Genomic DNA, 18,354 nt, shown 5'->3' with positions numbered 1-18,354 from the left:
AGCAGCTTCCCTGCCTTGGACATGGGGCTTGATCCCGGGACCCTGGGATCACAACCTGAGCTGAAGGCAGACACCTAACGGACTGAGCCACCCAGGCACCCCAACCTGCCTGTTTTTGTTTTTTTTTTTTTAAGATTTTATTTATTCATGAGAGAGAGAGATACACACACACAGGCAGAGGGAGAAGCAGGCTCCATGCAGGGAGCCCGACTCGGGACTCGGTCCCGGATCTCCAGGATCACACCCTGGGCCGAAGGCAGGCGCTAAACCGCTGAGCCACCCGGGCTGCCCTGGTTGTTGTTGTTTTCTTTTTAATCAAATTCTTCCATAACCTTTCATCAACCTAAATGGAATGAAGAGCTACTCACTGAGTGAATGTGAGTAGGTTGGGTATCCAAAAGCCTTGACTAAGATCTGTTTTCGCAGCTCAATAAAATTCTTTTTTTCTATGCCTCAGTAAATTAATGATTCCGTGCATCAACAAGGCGTTGACACCAAGCGTGTCTATTGACATGATGTCATTTGATTCCTATCCTCACAGCTGCCCCAGAAGTTAGGTGGAGGAGTAGGATTAATGCTGCCTCCCCTTTTACGGATGAGAATACGAGGCTTAGAGGTTTCTACACTGCGCCCTTCCCAGTCTTTCCTGTCTCAGGTAAGGACAATTCCATATTTCCAGATGTCAAGGTCAAAGCCTCTGTGTTGTCCCTGAATCCAGTCTTTGTCTCACATCACCTTCTATCCATTAGCAGGACCTGTTTATATTCAAAGTAGACACAGGGAAATGGTGTGAAATCTAGGATTCAGGTTTAAATTACACAGGAGAGGAGATGTGGATGCGAATTGAAAGATTGTCTGCAGTTCTGTTGCAGGATTGCAGGGATCTTGTCTCACAGAGTCGAAGAATGGACCTCGCGGGCACAGAAGGGGGAGGTGCAGTAAAAGTTTATTAGGGTGAGGACAGAAAGGAAAGAAAAAGCTCTCTAGATTGAGAGGGGTTTCGAATGGGTTGCCACTGAAGGTTTTTAAGGCCAGTCTTTTATTGCAAACTTGGCTAGGAAGCTTATGCCCTCTTGAGATTCTTGTACCCTCTTGGTCTGAGCAAGGACCATGACAAAACCCTTAATGACTTCCTTCTTTAAGGTCTGGTCATTTTCTGTGATTACAATGTAGCCTCCAAAGAAAAACAGTCCCTAACATCCGGGGCCAGGTGGTCTGATCTATTCCCTTATCTCTTGTTCACTCTGTCTTAGAGATTTTGCCTGCCAGGAATAGTTTCAGAGCCTATTCAGGGGCCCCCTATCTCTCCCTGCCTATACCTTAACCCTTTCCTTACTCTCCTTACTCAGTTGGATAGTTGTTGAAGCTGTGTGATGGTACACAGAGGTTCCTTTTGTTACTCCACTTTTGTTTATGTTTGAAATTTTCCGTAATAAAAAAGTTAAATCATACTACTTCTCTCTACCCTCACCACCACCATCCTGATCCAAGCTGCCAGATCTCCTGGTAGGACTATTTTTTTAAAAAGATTTTATTTAATTATTTGAGAGAGAGCATGAGCAGGAAGGGGTGGGGGGAGAGGGAGATGCAGACTCCCCGCTGAGCCGGGAGCCCAATGTGGGGCTCCTTCCCAAGACTCCGAGAACATGACCTGAGCCGAAGGCAGATGCCTAACGGACTGAGCACCCAGATGCCCTCCTGTTGGGACTATTGCAGTAGCTTCCTAACTGAGCTCCTGCTTCCCCTCTCACCTCCACCACCACTCTCTGCTTTTAATCTAACCTCTCCCCACCGCCACCCCCCCCCCCCAACGGGCCCACAGCCAGTATGATCTCATTAAAATGAAAGTCAGACCATGTCACTCCTCTGCTTGAAACTCTCCAAGGCTCCCCATTTCATTCAGAGCGAAAGTCAGTCTTAATCATCTTCAAGATCCTACACTATTTGCTCCCCAGCCCTTTATCACTTAAACCTTATCTCCTTGCAGTCTCTCCCTTTGATCATTCCATTCCAGTCATGCTGTTTTTCCTCAAACCTATGAGGCACACTGACACCACAGGACCTTTGCACTTACTGCTCCTTCTGCAGTGAATTATCGTCTTCCCTTGGGCATACACATGACTCACTTCGCCTCCTTCATGTCTTTGCTCAAATATCTCTTTTTCCAATCACCTTATTTGAGACTGAACATCTACTCAACCATACACACACACATACACACACGCACAGGCACACATATATACATCTTAACCTCTTGCCTTGCTTTATTTCTTCTGCTTAGCACCTTATTTACTATAGTTTGACTTATTTATCCTGTTTATGGTTTGTCTCCACCATCAGAATGTAAGTCCTCTGCAGGCAGGGATTTTTGTCTATTCACTGCTCTACCCCCAGCACATAGTAGCTACCCAATAAATACTCATTGAATGAATGGATGAATGATGGCACTCCGATATGCAACCCCTGCCCACCTGTCCAGGCACATCTCTCACCTCCTGCCTCCTCTCCTTCCGTGCCAATGAATATTTGACAACTGAATCCCTGGCACTCATCAGGGTCATTTAGACTGCTACTTTGCCTGCAGGATGCCCTCCTCTTCCTTCCTGGCCAGATCCCCAGTCTTTTAAGGCTCACACTGGACCCTCTCTCCTACCACTCTTGGAGCCCCTTGGGACAGGAATGACATCTTTTTCTTAAGATTTATTTATTTATTCATGAGGGACGCACAGAGAGGCTGAGACATAGGCAGAGGGAGGAGCAGGCTCCTTGTGGGGAGCCCAGTGTGGGACCTGATCCCGGATCCCAGGATCACGCCCTGAGCCGAAGGCAGACGCTCGACTGCTGAGCCACCCAGATGTCCCAGGAACAACGTATTGTCTATTTAACACATTGGGACCTAGCAGGTGCTCAATAGGTATCTAGTGAACAAATAATAATATTTGCACTTACTGAATGCTTTCCATGCTCAGCGCTCTCATTCATGATCTGGACAACAACCTATTGGGTAGGGTGTCATTACTAAACCCATTTTCATGGATAAATTATGGGAGGGTCAGAGAAGTTAAGAGTGTGGCAAAGGGCAGACTGGAGGGGATCCCTGGGTGGCTCAGCGGTTTTGCACCTGCCTTTGGCCCAGGGTGTGATCCTGGGGTCCCGGGACTGAGTCCCACGTCGGGCTCCCTGCATGGAGCCTGCTTCTCCCTCTGCCTCTCTCTCTCTTTCTCTTTCTCTTTCTCTTTCTCTTTCTCTCTGTCTGTCTGTCTCTCTCTCTCTCTCATGAATAAATAAATAAAATCTTTTAAAAAGGAGGGGCAGACTGGAATTGAAAGTCTGTTCTGCTGGACTCTCGGGGGTTCCTGCTGCTCACCCCCAAACCGTGAGCAAGTCCCTTTCCTTTCTGAGCCTGCTCAGGTTCCTATAACACAGTGGAGATGACTGGATTATTGGATACCAACCCACCCTGGCCTCCTGGGAGAGTTGCCTCCTCGAGGGCCAAACCCAAGCCAATTTCAGTTTCTAAACATCATAAATGGAAACTGAAAGCTGAGAATAGAAACTAATAGCAAAAGAGATGAGGCCGGAAGCCAAGCTTGTTAAGGTGGCCCCAGAACTCCCAGCTGGACAGTCCCTCAGTGCCCCTGCTGCAGCAGAGGGATTCCAAGGAGAAGACCCCAGGTCAGGCCAGTCACCCCTGGTTGCCTCTCCACTCTGGTCCCTTTTCCCCATGGGGTGCTGGCAGTAGGCTGAGAGGGATCCCCCTTGAAGAAGTGGGTGTATACAGGGAACTGGGTAGGTGTGTGGCTATATATCTGTGCAGACGGGGTACTCTGGCTCAGAGATGGCACAGGCCATGGAGCTGTATGACACCCCTGCCTCCAAGCTGGACTCCTTCGTGGCTCAGTGGCTGCAGCCCCACCGGAGCTGGAAAGAAGAGATCCTGGAGGCCGTGAAGACTGTGCAACAATTCCTGAGGGAAGAGCACTTTGAGGGGGATTATGGGCCGGACCAGGAGGTGCGGGTGCTAAAAGTGGTCAAGGTGAGACTGGTCCCCTCCACCGACAAACCAGGGTGGAGCAAAATGCAGCATGAATGTCCTCATCCCAGAGGGTGCCAGGGACCTCCTGTCTGATTATCCTTAGCTCAAGCTTCTCCCATGTCAGGGCAACCCATGGAGCGGCCTGCCCCCTACCCTACTGTACTGCCTTGAGCAGAACAAGTCGGGTAAGGAAACTAATGGGAATAGTTCAGTTCTCTGGGATGCACTAGCCTAACCCCTTACCATATGCTAGCTCTAATTAATGCATACCCTACAGGGTATGCACTATTCTTTTCCCATTTTCCAGATGAGCAAAATGGAAGTTCAGAGCCTTAAGATTCATAATGACCAATAGCAATATAAGGTCTCTGACTGGGTGAAAAGACCATCCATAAAATACACTTTGGGGATAAGTAGGGAAATTTTAATATGGCCTGGATATTAGATAATATAAGGCAGTCATTGTTGATTTTGTTAGGTGTAATCCTTTTGTGGTTATAGGGGTGGGGAATGCTCTCTTTGATTGGATACAAATGCTGAAGTATTCAGAGACAAAGTTCCTCGGTATCTGTAATTACTCTAAAGTGGTTTTGATGAAGCAAATGTGGCAAAGAGTTTAAACTTGTTGAATTTAGCTGGCTGGGTATGAGCGCTCATTGGATTCCCTTCCTATTTTTTCCTATGTTTGAAGTTTTTGATTAGAAAAAGTTTTCTTAGGATGCATGAGTGTCTCAGCGGTTGAGTGTCTGTCTTTGGCTCAGGGCGTGATTTCAGTCAGGGGATTGAGTGCTGCATCGGGCTCCCTGCAGGGAGCCTGTTTCTCCCTCTGCCTGTGTCTCTGCCTGTGTCTCTGCCTCTCTCTCTGTGTCTCTTGAGAACAAAAAATAAAATCTTAAAGAGAAAAAAAAGAAAGGAAGGAAGGAAGGAAGAAGTTTTCTTTATTTTTTATTTTTTTAATAAGTTTTCTTTAAAAGAAGTTCAGAGAGGTAAGGTGACTTGCCCAAGTTCACACAGCTAGCTGCAATTTGAACCAGGATCTGATTCCACAGCCAGGGCTCTAGGTTGCCAACAGTGATTTTTTCCCCCCATGCCCTTCCTTCAGCTGCTTCTTGTCCTACCTGCAGTCAATTTTCTGTAGTCAAAGTTAGAAAGTCCCTGGAGAATCAGACAGTCTCAGCCAAGCCTTTGTTTAAACATTAAAGAAACTCTAGCACAGAGAAGGTGAGAGATGTCTCAAGTTCACACAGTGAACTAGTAGCAAAGGCAAGACTAGAATTAGGGTGTCTGACTCCCAGCCCAGTGCCCAGTTCTCAGCCACCTCAGGAAGAGCTTTAGAAATCTCAGGCCTCCAGCCCTTCCTTCCACCCACCCCAGCACCTAGAACCTGAGGCCATATGATTTAGACAGAGCAGGGTTTGACTCTTGGCTTCTTTCCTTTCCAGCTATATGATCTTAGACTCCTCTTGTCTCTCAATCCCTCTGTCTCCTCCTCATCATCATCATCTCCTCCTTGTCCAGCAAAAGCCTCATCAATGTAGGCTAAAAGATTTGCACATGGTAAATGTGCAAAAGCATCATGATAAATTCTTACTCTGAGTCCAGCAGACTCTCCCAGCCCATCGCACCCCTGACAATCCTGAGGGTGAAGTGGATGAAAAAGGAGATGTCTGGAGACCAGAAGATGCTACCAACAGAATGAGTTTTAAAGACAGGAAGTGGTATTTACCCAGCCCTCAAATTCTGTCTGCAGACCAGAGTTCCTTCCCCCCCCTCCCCGAAGCTATAAAATAGAAGAGATACCTCCAAAACAATGGCTGAGGAGAAATAATGCTTTATCCAGGCTCTAAACTCTTCCCACTCCTGCAAAAACCCAGTGAGCTGGGCTGGTTCGCATGAATGAATGCTTATCCTTGAATGAGTTGGGTTTAAATAGATTTGGACGGGAGCAAGTCATGAAGCTTATTCTAGAATGTTCTTTCTTCTCTGCCTGGATCTTATTTGAAAAAGGCAAGAAGTCTAGGCTCAATTTTCAGCTTTGTCCCCACACCGGGTTCCATCCCCAGCCCTGCCAAATGGGGGGATTATAAAGCAATCTGTAGTGATTCCACCAGGAGGAGAAGTAGCTACCCTGAGGTCTGAGGCATCACTAGCAATCCCATCTCCCAACCTGGGGTAAGAAAGACAGGAGGCCAAAGAGTTGTACGGCTTTGTACACCAGAGACAGGAGGGACTGGAGAGCAGGTCTAGACTATCCAAATATCAGGGATCCCTGGGTGGCGCAGCGGTTTAGCGCCTGCCTTTGGCCCAGGGCGCGATCCTGGAGACCCGGGATCGAATCCCACGTCAGGCTCCCGGTGCATGGAGCCTGCTTCTCCCTCTGCCTGTGTCTCTGCCTCTCTCTCTCTCTCACTGTGTGCCTATCATAAATAAATAAATAAAAATAAAAAAAACAAATATCAAATAGACTGCTCCAAATCATCCAGCTCAGGCTCCTTCCATCCAGATGGGGAAATGGAATCCCAGGCAGAGAAGGCATGATCTAAGCCAAGACAAAAAAGAGGACCAGAGATATGTATATATGGCTGACTTCGTGTATGCCAGGCACGTGTCAAGTCCCCGACACACCTTATCTTACCGAATCCTCCCAAGAACCAAATGACTTGTATTCCATGGTTACTCTCATTTCGTGGACAAGGAATTAGGCTGTGTAGATCACACAACTGAGAAACAAGGGCAGGAGTCAGGCAGGGCCAAAGCCAGGCTGCTCCATGGCTCTTATCTACCAGGCAATCCTACTCCCCACTTTTCAATGTCATGAAATTACTCAGATGCCCAGAATGCTCAGAATACTCTGTGGAGTGGGCATCAGCTTTAGCGGTCCCGGAGAAGGCATCACTCTGCAGGTGAGACCACCCCATCTCAGAAGCACTACAATGTCATAAATAAGAAGCTGGGCCTCTGGAGTCAGGCTGCCTGGGTTCAAACCCAGGCTCTGCTGTGTACTATGTGACCCTGGGTGAGAGATTTATTCCCTTGAAAACTCAGTTTTCTCACCTGTAAAGAGAGGATGTTAGTACCACCCACCCATCCTTCTGGGTTGTGGGGAACATAAATGGATATTTCAGGTGAAGAGCCTCAGGGATGGCCTGGCAGAGGCAGTGGCAGGTGACAGGGCTCTGTGTTCTGCAGGTAGGCTCCTTTGGGAATGGCACAGTTCTCAGGAACACTTTGGAGGTGGAACTGGTGGTGTTCCTGAGCTGTTTCCACAGCTTCCAGCAAGAGGCCGAGCACCACCAAGCCATCCTGAGTCTGATACAAAAAAAGCTATGGTGTTGCCGTGATCTGCTGGCGCTTGGGCTTGAGGACGTGGAGATCAACCAGGGAGTCCCCGACACTCTTGTCTTCACCATCCAGACCAGGAGGACCGCAGAGATCATCACTGTCACCATCGTGCCTGCCTACAGGGCCCTGGGTAAGAGGAGGGGAAGCCCATCGGACTCACGTGCTCACCATCCCACAGAGACCTGAACTCCCTTGCTTGTTCATGCCCACATGCAGACCTTGCATTCATCTGCTCAACCCACATCCTGAGCTGGGGGCTTAGCAACTACAGGACATGAGACTGGCCCAACTTGGGCCATTGTGTCACTCGGGAAATACTTATCAAAGAATCACATGGATAAATATATGATTGCAAGAGGAGATGATGAGACCAGCAGAGGGGAATATTTTAGAAGCAGAACCTGGGGTGCTTCTGTGGCATTTATCACAGATGCCAGGGCCTGTCATTGTTTGGGCTTTTCCAGAAGCAAACCCCAAGACAAGGGTGTGAGGATAAGCAGTCCCAGGAAATGCTGATAGGGAAGTAGGGGAGAGGGACAAGGAAGGGAGGAGGCATCACAAGGTTACCACCATGAGCCCCTGAGTTTTATGCCCCTGGAGAACTCTAGGTAGCAGCACAGAGGACCCCTCAACTGAATCCCAAGTGGGATCTTAGATTGGGTTGTTTATTCCCATCACCCTTGGCTGAGGGCTGCTTCCTGGGACCATTAGCTCCCCAGCACTTCTGGTTTGTCCTCAGGCAAAGAGTCCTCAATGTTTGAAGTAAACAGTATCAACTAAGACTCCAGAACACCAGGTTTCATCTTGCACCAGCTCCTCTTAACTAGAGTGGCTGCCACTATTTGCTTTGTAGAGAAGATGTCAGCAATGGGATCCCACCTAGGCAAGACAGAGAGTGCCAGGATGCATTAGTGATGCGTACCACCAAAGCACACCCTCCAGCCAACGTGCTTGAGCAGTCCAGCTTTCTTATCTGGGATGGTTCTCTGCTTCTGGTATCAGGAGGTTAGAATAAATCACTGAGAAAGAAATCCCAAACAGCCATTAAGGGAAATTGAGGTTTTGGGGACCTCGAGGGAATACAACAGTCCTTGAGTGCCCTGAGGAATTGAAAATCGACTTCTGGTTCTCCAGAAGGACAATCAAGGGACACCTAGGTGGCTCAGTCAGTTAAGCATCTGCCTTCAGCTCAGGTTGTGATCCCGGGGTCCTGGGATAAAGCCCCATACCAGGCTCCCTGCTTGGGATGGGGGGAGCCTACTTCTTCCTCTCCCTCTGCTGCTCCCCCAGTTTAATTCTCTTAGGCTGTGAGGTATCAGGTTTCCCCGGAGAGACACCCCCAATGAATTAGTAGACTCCCCGCCACAGACCACTTATCAATCTGGGGCTTCCTAAATCCCTGCTCTGCCTCCCACCCCAGGGCCTTCTGCTTCCAACTCTCAGCCATATCCTGAGGTCTATGAGAGTCTGATTGAGGCCCAAGGTTTCCCTGGAAATTTCTCCCCATCCTTCAGCGAGCTGCAGAGAAACTTCGTGAAACATCGGCCAACCAAGCTGAAGAGCCTCCTACGGCTAGTAAAACACTGGTATCTGCAGGTGAGGGGGCTGCCAGGATGGAGCCCCTCAGGGGTGCTGGAAAAAAGGCCTGATTTGCCATTCCAGGGAACTGCATTAAAGGGGGGGGAGTGGGGGGGATGGTAGTGGGGGGTGGGGGGGGAAATGCTAACCTTTTATACTGTAGAGTGAAATAGTGGAGAAGGTAGAGGAGGAAGAGGAAGGGGAACAGAGACAAAAGGAGAAAAGTAAGGAACATACAATATTTCCCAGGACACAAGTGTTTCTAACACCCCAGTTGCAGTCTACACTGGCTAGTGTCGACTTCACTGAGTTCTCCAGACGTTAGTTAATCTCAGCTGGTTAAGGACTAACAAGAGGGAAGTTTCAGTTATTGCACCTCTACCAGTTTCCCCTACAGATCACCGTGTTCCTATCATGATCATTACCAAGTGAACATATCCCTAACAGCTACTTTTTAGATTTCATGTGTGATGGCTCACATGGTTCCAAGTATATTTCAAAATAGCTAAATGTGCCTGGGTGGCTCAGTCGGTTAAGCCTCCGCTTTCAGCTCAGGTCATGATCCTGGGGTCCTGCGTCAAGCTCCCTGCTCAGCGGGGAGCCTGCTTCTCCCTCTGCCTCTGCTGTGCCCCTAACTTGTGCTCTCTGGTTTGCACTCTCTCTCTCTCTGTCAAGTAAATAAATAAAATCTTAAAAAAAATCCAAATGAACAAAGTCATCTAAGCTTATGAAAAGCAGACACAGAAACAAACCAAAAAATTAGAAAGTGGGGGAGAAAAGATACTTTCTTATTAAAAAATAAAAATCAGGGAGACCTGAGTGGCTCAGTCAGTGAAGTGTCCAACTCTTGATATCAGCTCAGGTCATGATCTTGGGGTCCTGGGGTTGAGCCGTGGGATGGAGCCCAGCAGTCAGTCAGCAGGGAGTCTGCTTAAGGATTTTCTCACACACTCTCCCTCTGCTCCTCCACCCACCCTTACTGTCTCATTCTCTCTCTCTCTCAAATAAATAAATCTTTAAAAAACAAAATCAGAAAATTTTCAAGGTTAGTAGGTTTACAGTCACTCTGTTTATGGTGAGAAAACAGCCATTTTCTTATATGACTATCACATCAACCAACATTGTGAAATATCCTCAGACATCAGTATTGCCAAAGCCAAGAGTAAAACGGGTTTTGTTGCTAAATGAATTACTTACAGGAAATGATGCAAGGTTTTTTGGCTTCGGAGAACTAGAACTCCATAGAATGATTCATTTGCTTGCTTTGTCTGTTTGAGAGGGCAAAGTGTTTTCTCTTCCTACGTATGATATACATAGTTGTGGTTTTTTTTTTTTTTTTTGTAATGTCCACGGGACATCATACATCAGCTTTGCTTTTAGAATCTTCCCTTCTGTTTTTGTTCAAGCCTCCTCCTTAAAAAAAAGACTTTGATCACATATGGTTTCTCTCTCTTTTTTTTTTAAGATTTATCTGAAAGAGGGTGTGCATGCGAGCAAGGGGTGGAGGGGCAGAGGAGAGGGAGAAACAGACTCTCCACTGAGCACGGAGACTGCTGTGGGGCTCAATCTCATGACCCTAAGATCACTACCTGAGCTAAAATCGAGAGTCGACCACTTAACCAACTAAGCTACACAGGCTCCTCTATAAAGACTCTTTAGACAAGAAGTGACTGGTATCAATTAAGATGCTTTCTTTTGGTAAGAGAAAAACCAATTCAAACTGATTTAAATAATAAGGACAATTTTCAGCTCCTTTGTGAAAACTCATACCAGTGGGAAGGGGGCTTCAGGCACTGTTTGTTGGGGTCTTCAGACTTGTCTCTCTATACTACCTCTCAGGCTGTCTTTCTGTGTCACCTTGGACTTCAGGCTGGTTTAACCTCATGATGGCAAAATGGCCACAGCTATTCCTGCCCTCATGTCCACACACAGTAGATTTTTCTTCAAACAAAAGAACTGGGCTTCAATCAAATTGAGGCCAGCTTACATCACAAGCTTCTCCTGAACCAATCACTTAGCAAGGAGAATAGGTTTATGCTGAGGACCACGTTGGGTCAGGATCCACCCTGGATTTGAGTGTGGTGGTAATTGCAACTAAACAGTGCAGCTACCATACAATGGAGAAGAAAGAAATGCTTTCTAGAGCATTTTTTGCTCCCCACAGAATCTCAGCATTGCCAACTTCTATGGAAACCTCCAACCTCCCTTTTTTTCTATCAGCAAAGAAGACTTTTCTTTAAAGGAAAACTTTCAGAAGCCCAGTATAGTAAAATAGAAATGGAGCTGCTTAAGCTGGGAGCTAGTGGCAGAGACCCAACCCACTCACTCTTTGGGACACCTCCTAAGTTCATTCCAGGAGTTATGTCAAGCATATTTTGTGGGGCACCTGGCTGGCTCAGTCAATGTAGCATGAAACTATCTCATGGTTGTGGGTTCAAGCCCCATGTTGGACATAGACATTGCTTAAATATAAAATCTTAAAAAAAAAAAAAAAGAAGGGGAAAGAAAGAAAGAAAGAAAGAAAGAAAGAAAGAAAGAAAGAGAAAGAAAGAGAGAGAGAAGAAAGAAAGAAAGAAAGAAAGAAAGAAAGAAAGAAAGAAAGAAAGAAAGAAAGAAAGAGTGCCTGGATGGCTCAGTAGGTTAAGCATCTGCCTTAGGCTCAGGTCATGATCCCAGAGTCCCAGGACCAGGCCCCGCATCTGGCTCCCTGCTCAGTGGGGAGCCTGCTTCTCCCTCTCCCCGCCCTCCACATCTGCTCTATCTCTCTCTCTCAAATAAATAAATAAAATCTTAAACAAACAAACAAACAAACAAACAAAAACGTAGTCTAAAACCCACTGGACCAACTGTGCCCCTTAATTCTAAAATGGGGAAACCTTTTAGAGCCAGAGGAGGAAGTGACTGGCTGATATTACACAGCTGGTAGGTGGCAGAGCTGAGACAAAAAGTTGGATTTTACAGTTTCTGGTCCATCCAGAGCCAACCTGACACAGTATCTTGGGGCCCCTCCTGTCTCTTTCAACAGTATGTGAAAGCCAAGTGCCCCAGGGCTGCGCTGCCCCCTGACTATGCCCTGGAGCTGCTGACTATCTACGCCTGGGAGATGGGCACTCAAGAGGATGAGAGTTTCAGGCTGGATGAAGGCTTTACCACTGTGATGGAACTGTTCCAAGAGTATGAGTTCCTCTGCATCTACTGGACCAAGTATTACACATTCCAGAACCCAGTCATTGAGGATTTTGTCAGGAAACAGCTCAAAAGAGACAGGTACTGGGCTCCCGCTTGTCTGCCACATCTCTCAGGGAACAGAATGAACTGAGGCAAAGGCGGTATCGCATCTCAGAATGGGTGGGCTTTATCAAGCAGGAAGACTGCACTGGGATCCCAAGACCATCTTTGAAAATCACCAGGGGTTGGGGAGCTGTAAGCCATCTCCTTTTTTTTTTTTTTTTTTTTTTTTTTTTTTTTTGTAAGCCATCTCCTTGTTCCTCAAGGAACCCCACCCTACTTAGTTCCCTTGCTTCCAAAAGGCCATTTCAGTGCATTCTAGCAACAACATGGAAAAATGGAAAGAATCACATAGAGCCCTGTTTCATCCCAGCTCTGCCTTTTTCGCACCTCTGTGAGTCTCAGCTCCTCATCTGTGAAATAGGAGTAAGTGGCACCTACAATGCAGGCTGCTGTAAGGGTCAGAGAAAATATATATAGTCTACAGGGTCTAGTTTATGGTAGATGCCAGAGACATGTTCACTATTGTAGCGCATGTAGCTCTATGTAGAACTAGCACCCATCCCCAATCTCCGGATCGCCATTTCAGTGAAGGCTGGCTCAACCTCCAGCACTCAGCACTTGTGTCCTTTGCCCGAGGGCTTTCAGCCTTCCCCAGTGACCGGTGGAAGCTGGTGGATAAATACCCCAGCTCCCTCCCATCTCAGATGGAAAGACTCTCTGGATCACATGTGCTACGTTGTTGCCCAGAGTTCCTGCAGTGGGACTAACCTTCAGTTGCCCACAGTGGTAATCACCTCAATACAAACCCTTCCTGTCTCACTCTCCCACTCCCTTACTGGTGCTTCCTGGCATGTCCTTCCCAATGCACCACTGCACTCAAATCCATCCCTCGGGATCCCCTCTAGGTCAGCGCAAGCAATATCCCAATAATGTTTATGGTTCCCTTATATGAGTCTTGGACCTCTTTTATATAGAGAGAGAAGAAAAAAATTAATCTCCTGATGCAAAGAAGGTTTATTATGAGACATCCAAAAATTCAAGGTTAGAAAGCCATCAGGACCTGAAGCAAACCTGTAGACACCCCCTTTCTCTGCCACTCTTTCATGGGTCCACATTCCTTCTTTCCTCTCACGGCCTCTGCTTCACTCCCCACACCTGCCCTGCTCCCCTCCTACTTCCATGTGATGAGGGACCTCCACCATCCCTGGTCTGAAACCCAAAGGGAACTAGTCTACTCACTGGGCCCAGGCCCTACATGTTGGGTCACCTGGTGGGTCACTTTGGGTCAGGGGATCTCACAATATAGGCACTGGCACTGCTCCCTATTTTAAGCAGACTGTTTCAAGGATGCAGGGATGTTGGGAGTAGCAAGCACAGAGCCTACGTGTCCAGCAAACTCCCATAGCATACTGTCACATTCTGTCATAGATAAAGTCATAGCTCCTTCCTAAGCCAAAAGCTTCTAGAGGGCAAGAACCAGGTCTTTTTTTTTTTTTTAATTTATTTATGATAGTCACAGAGAGAGAGAGAGAGAGGCGCAGAGACACAGGCAGAGGGAGAAGCAGGCTCCATGCACCAGGAGCCCGACGTGGGATTCGATCCTGGGTCTCCAGGATCGTGCCCTGGGCCAAAGGCAGGCGCCAAACCGCTGCGCCACCCAGGGATCCCAAGAACCAGGTCTTATTCATAGGCTTGGCATCCAACACATGTGATCACCCCAAGCAACCTAGGGAGGCTGTTAGACCCACTTCAAGCCAATATGCTTTAAGTACTCTTTCATCATTTATAGAGAAGAGAGATACTTGGCGGCAGCTGAACCTCTTCTCCATGAAAGCAGAGCAGATGGGTAAGAACACCCATTTGCTGGCTGTACGAACTTAGAGAAGTCTATGCCTCAGTTTCCTTATCTGTGAAATGCGGTCGACAGCAGCAGCAATAATAATAGTTTCTCCTGGGGCACTTAAGTGGCTCAGTTGGTTAAGCATTCAACTCTTGATTTCAGCTCAGGTCATCATCTGAGAGCTGGGATCCAGCCCCACCTTAGGCTCCCACTAAGCAGGAGTCTGCTTGTCTCCCTCTCTCTCTGCCCCTTCCCCTGCTTGCACTCCCTCTCTCTCTCTCAAATAAATTAATCTTTAAAAAAAGAAAGAAACTAATAGTCTCTCCCTCTTAGAATTGTTACAAGGATTAAAATAAGTAAATTCACATAGGGCTTGACCCAGTGCCTCAATAAATATCAGGAGTTGGTAGTGGTGGTGTTTCTATTATCCAAAGCAATGCAGCAGCCCTAGCCTCAAACTTACGTATGTAGCCTGCTCAGCAGACCAAAAGCCCTGACCTTATGATGCTCACCTGCCTGAGCTGGCATCTGTTATAGCTACCAAATGCCTTTGGGAATCATAACCATTCCACACCCCCAAAAGGAATTCTTGGAAACATCATCATCCCCATCCTATTCCTCTCCAGCAATGTTCTCAGGCCCTCCTGAACTGATGGGCCTGGGGCTCTGGACACAGCATGTGTTCAGTGATTTGATTCGATGATTGCTTGAGCAGGCTTCTTTTTGGCTTGCTGGCCCCCAGAAAAAGCCTGGGCACCCTCTCCTTGTGTTGCAGGCCCATCATCCTTGGATCCAGCTGACCCCACCCACAATGTGGCAGAAGGGTACAGATGGGACATAGTTGCTCAGAGGGCCCGCCAATGCCTGAAACAGGACTGTTGCTATGACAACAAGGAGAAACCAGTCCCCAGCTGGAATGTGAAGGTAATGACTCATCTTGGGGCTTTCAGGGGCTCAAAGCTCAGAAGGAGGTAGCTGCATAGAATTTACTTATTTACCTTCTGTGTCAATGGAGCTTACAGGGCTTTAGAGCCAGGACAGGCGGCTCTCTGAACTTGGGGACAGTTTTCAACCCTCTGAGCCTCAGGTGGCTACCTTTCAAATTCATGTTCTCCTTCTCTTTCTCTTTCCCATAACCTCCTGGAGAATCAGTCATACTCTCAATCATTGGTACATAAGCTGAGGCCAGGAAAGTGGATTCATCAGCTGTTTTGTGCCAGTACTTAGGGATGGTGGGGGGCAACAGCAGTGCAGAAATAAAACATGGCCCCTACCCCCAGAGGGCTCACTGGATTTTGGTAGGAAGCAAGCCCATGAAACAAGTTTGCACAAAACTGCTAGAAAGAAAAGAATTGCCAGAAAAGCTACTCAGGGAATAAAAAATGCTAAATAATATTATCATGTAATGGCAAACCTATCGTACAGGCAAAGATCATAATAATCAATTTTATTCTATTCCTACTGTACTTAATAATTTGCCAAGCGCTTGTCTGGGGACAAGTCTGTAAAATAGAGGGGTTAAGTATTATCATCATCATCATCATCATCACTATCTTGAACATTATCATCTACATTTTACAGATGAATAAACCGAAGTTCAGAGAGGTTAAGTGAATTAACCAAGATCACACTGCTAAGAGCAAGGTCAGGATTTGTACACCCAGGTCTTCGTGGGGCCCACCAGCCAAATGAGGCCCACAAACAGACTGAAAAGTATATGCCTCTGGATTTTTCCTGAATGTAAAAATCATTGTGCAAAGAGTTTTATCTTGAAAAAATCAGAAGACTTGGGAATTCTGGGCCTATATTCCTTCTTGAAAAGATCAGCTAGGGATCCAGCCCTGCCCAGCACCTTACAGGTACTGTTTTCAGCCATCAGAGACTCCCAGGCTCTGGAGCATGACCTCTGGTGGTGGCGAAGAACAGACTTTAGAGTCTTGACTGACCTTGGTCAAATACCTGCTGTGCTCCTCACTATCTTTGTGATGGTCAGTACATCACTTAACTCTGCTCGACCACAATGTCCTCATCTGTACAATAGGCTAACAGGAACCAACCTCATAGGACTACTGTGAAAATAAAATACATTCAGAGGAGTGTGACAGGTGCCCAGCACGGGGCCTGGAAGGTAGTTGGCACAACTGAAATGTTTGCTGCTGCTGCTGCTGCTGCTGTTAGAGATACGAGGACAGGTAAGGAGAGCTTTTGCATGTCAGGCAGAGGAGTGTGAAATTAACCGCCTCTCCCTTTTCTCTTCCTTTCCAGAAGGCACGAGACATCCAAGTGACAGTGGAACAATGGGGTTATTCAGATTTGATCCTTAGGGTGAACCCTTATGAGCCCATAAAGAAGATTCAAGAGAAGATGTGGCAAAGCCGGTGCTGCTCAGGCTTGCAGCATCTGTACCTCCAGGAGCTGGGTGCCAAGCAGCAGCTCCTCAGCAGCCAGTACTCCTTGGCCGATTACGGTGTCTTCTCCAACACTCGCATCTGTCTGGTGGAGACCAACTCCCACGAGATCCAGGTCTTTGTAAAGAATCCTGATGGTGGGAGCGATGCCTACACCACTGACGCCAAAGGCTTCATCCTGGGCCTGAAACAGCAGATTGAATACAAGCAAGGGCTACCCAGAAAGCAGCAGCAGTTGGAGTTCCAAGGTCAAGTCCTGAAGGATTGGTTGCCTTTGCAGAACTATGGGATCCAGCACCGCGACACCCTTATCCTCTCCAAGAAGAAAGCTGAAAGGTTTCCATTTCTGCCCAGATAATACAGGACTCAGCCTATCAACCACTTCTTCCAGCCCTTGCCTGGGGAGGTGTGGCGTCTTCACCAGCTTTGGAAACAGCCTAGCCCTGCCAGTAGGGGAACAAGGAGGGATGGGAGACACTTGGTATATAATAGACAATGGCCAGACCACATATGAGAATAGGATTCTGACCCACACAACCTCCGCAGTCCCCAGCCCGAAGCCAAACCACCATCTCTGCCGCAATCAATCCAAATCGTCAGGACTTGGTCAATAATATCCAGCTTCCCTAATTCCACCTCATTTCCAGCTTAGAGCCAACCAGAAAAAGCCAAATAAGCTCCCTAGCCAATCACACAGGGAGGCCCTGCTTTTAGTTAGCCAGGATCCTGGGATGGAGTCCCCAGTCAGGCTACCAGTGCTCCGGGGGGTGGGGGTGGGGAGTAGGGGGGGTTTGCTTCTCCCTCTGCCCCTCTGCACTGCTCATGCTCTCTCTGAAATGAATAAAATCTTAAAAAATAAAATAAAATGCACTTTATAACTGGTTTTCAACAGCCTCTGGGCAATTTATCAATACTATTCCCTATCAAATCTATTTTCCACCTCTCTTTGCTTCAGGGGCAGAAAAGTGCCTCCTTTCCATAGGGTGGACAGGCTGGTCCACCCCCTATCTTTTATCCTTTATAATGTCCCAGTGCCCACATTTATAGGTAGTGGGAAAATTCTTCTTTTAAAAAAGGGAGGGGCGGGCAGCCCCGGTGGAGCAGCGGTTTGGCGCTGCCTGCAGCCCGGGCATGATCCTGCAGACCCTGGATTGAGTCCCACATCGGGCTCCCTGCATGGAGCCTGCTTCTCCCTCTGCCTGTGTCTCTGCCTCTCTCTCTGTCTGTCTCTCTGTGTTGCTCATGAATAAATAAGTAAATCTTAAAAAATAAAATAAATTAAAAAAGGGAGGGGTGCACTGGATGGCTCAGTGGTTAAGTGTCTGTCTTCAGCTCAGGTTATGATCTCAGGGTCCTAGGATCCACCCTGAGTCCTGAGTCTTGCTCCCTGCTCAGTGGAAAGCCTGCTTCTCCCTCTCCCTCTGCCTGCTGGTGCTCTCTCTCTCAAATAAATCTTCTCAAAAAATATTTTTTTAATTTTAAGTATAAGTCACCTTCTTCTCTTTCATAATGGAAAAGCCCAAGGCCAAAGAGGGTTTTTTAAGATTTTTTTTTTTTTTTTTTTTTAAGTAATCTCTACACCCAGCTTGGGGCTCGAACTTACAACCCCAAGATCAAGAGTTGCATGCTGACTCTCATTTGGTTAATTTTTGTTAGACACAATAACTTCTAACAAGTTCCCTACGGTGCTTCTCTTGCCTAGATGAATCTGGGGATTAGTGGAACAAACATAACACTGACCTGAAACTACATTGGATCAAAGCCTGGGAACCAATGTTCGTTTTGTCATTAACTCCCTGAATGACCGTAGGCAATTCCTTCTCCTCTGTAGGTTTCATTTTCCTCATCAAGAAAAGCATGGAAAAGTTCACTTCTGGGCCCTTCTAGTTGGAGGAAACCCTCAGGGGGTAGGTAGTTCG

At 47.3% G+C, this 18,354-nt stretch overlaps 1 protein-coding gene across 1 annotated transcript; it reads left to right on the top strand.

The window, feature by feature from the left end:
- The first annotated feature begins 3,566 nt into the window (after nt 1-3,566).
- Nucleotides 3,567-17,704, top strand: OASL (2'-5'-oligoadenylate synthetase like). Its single transcript, XM_049102121.1, has 6 exons — nt 3,567-4,036; nt 7,226-7,508; nt 8,799-8,974; nt 11,982-12,240; nt 14,803-14,951; nt 16,293-17,704. The coding sequence occupies exons 1-6, from the start codon at nt 3,839-3,841 to the stop codon at nt 16,791-16,793; spliced, it is 1,566 nt and encodes a 521-aa protein (XP_048958078.1). The 5' UTR covers nt 3,567-3,838; the 3' UTR covers nt 16,794-17,704.
- Nucleotides 17,705-18,354: the final 650 nt, after the last annotated feature.

This window comes from Canis lupus, chromosome 26 (assembly GCF_003254725.2).
Source record: "Canis lupus dingo isolate Sandy chromosome 26, ASM325472v2, whole genome shotgun sequence".
NCBI classification, from domain to species: domain Eukaryota; kingdom Metazoa; phylum Chordata; class Mammalia; order Carnivora; family Canidae; genus Canis; species Canis lupus.
The sequence above is the reverse complement of the archived record's forward strand: the minus strand, read 5'-3'. Positions and strand labels throughout refer to the sequence as shown.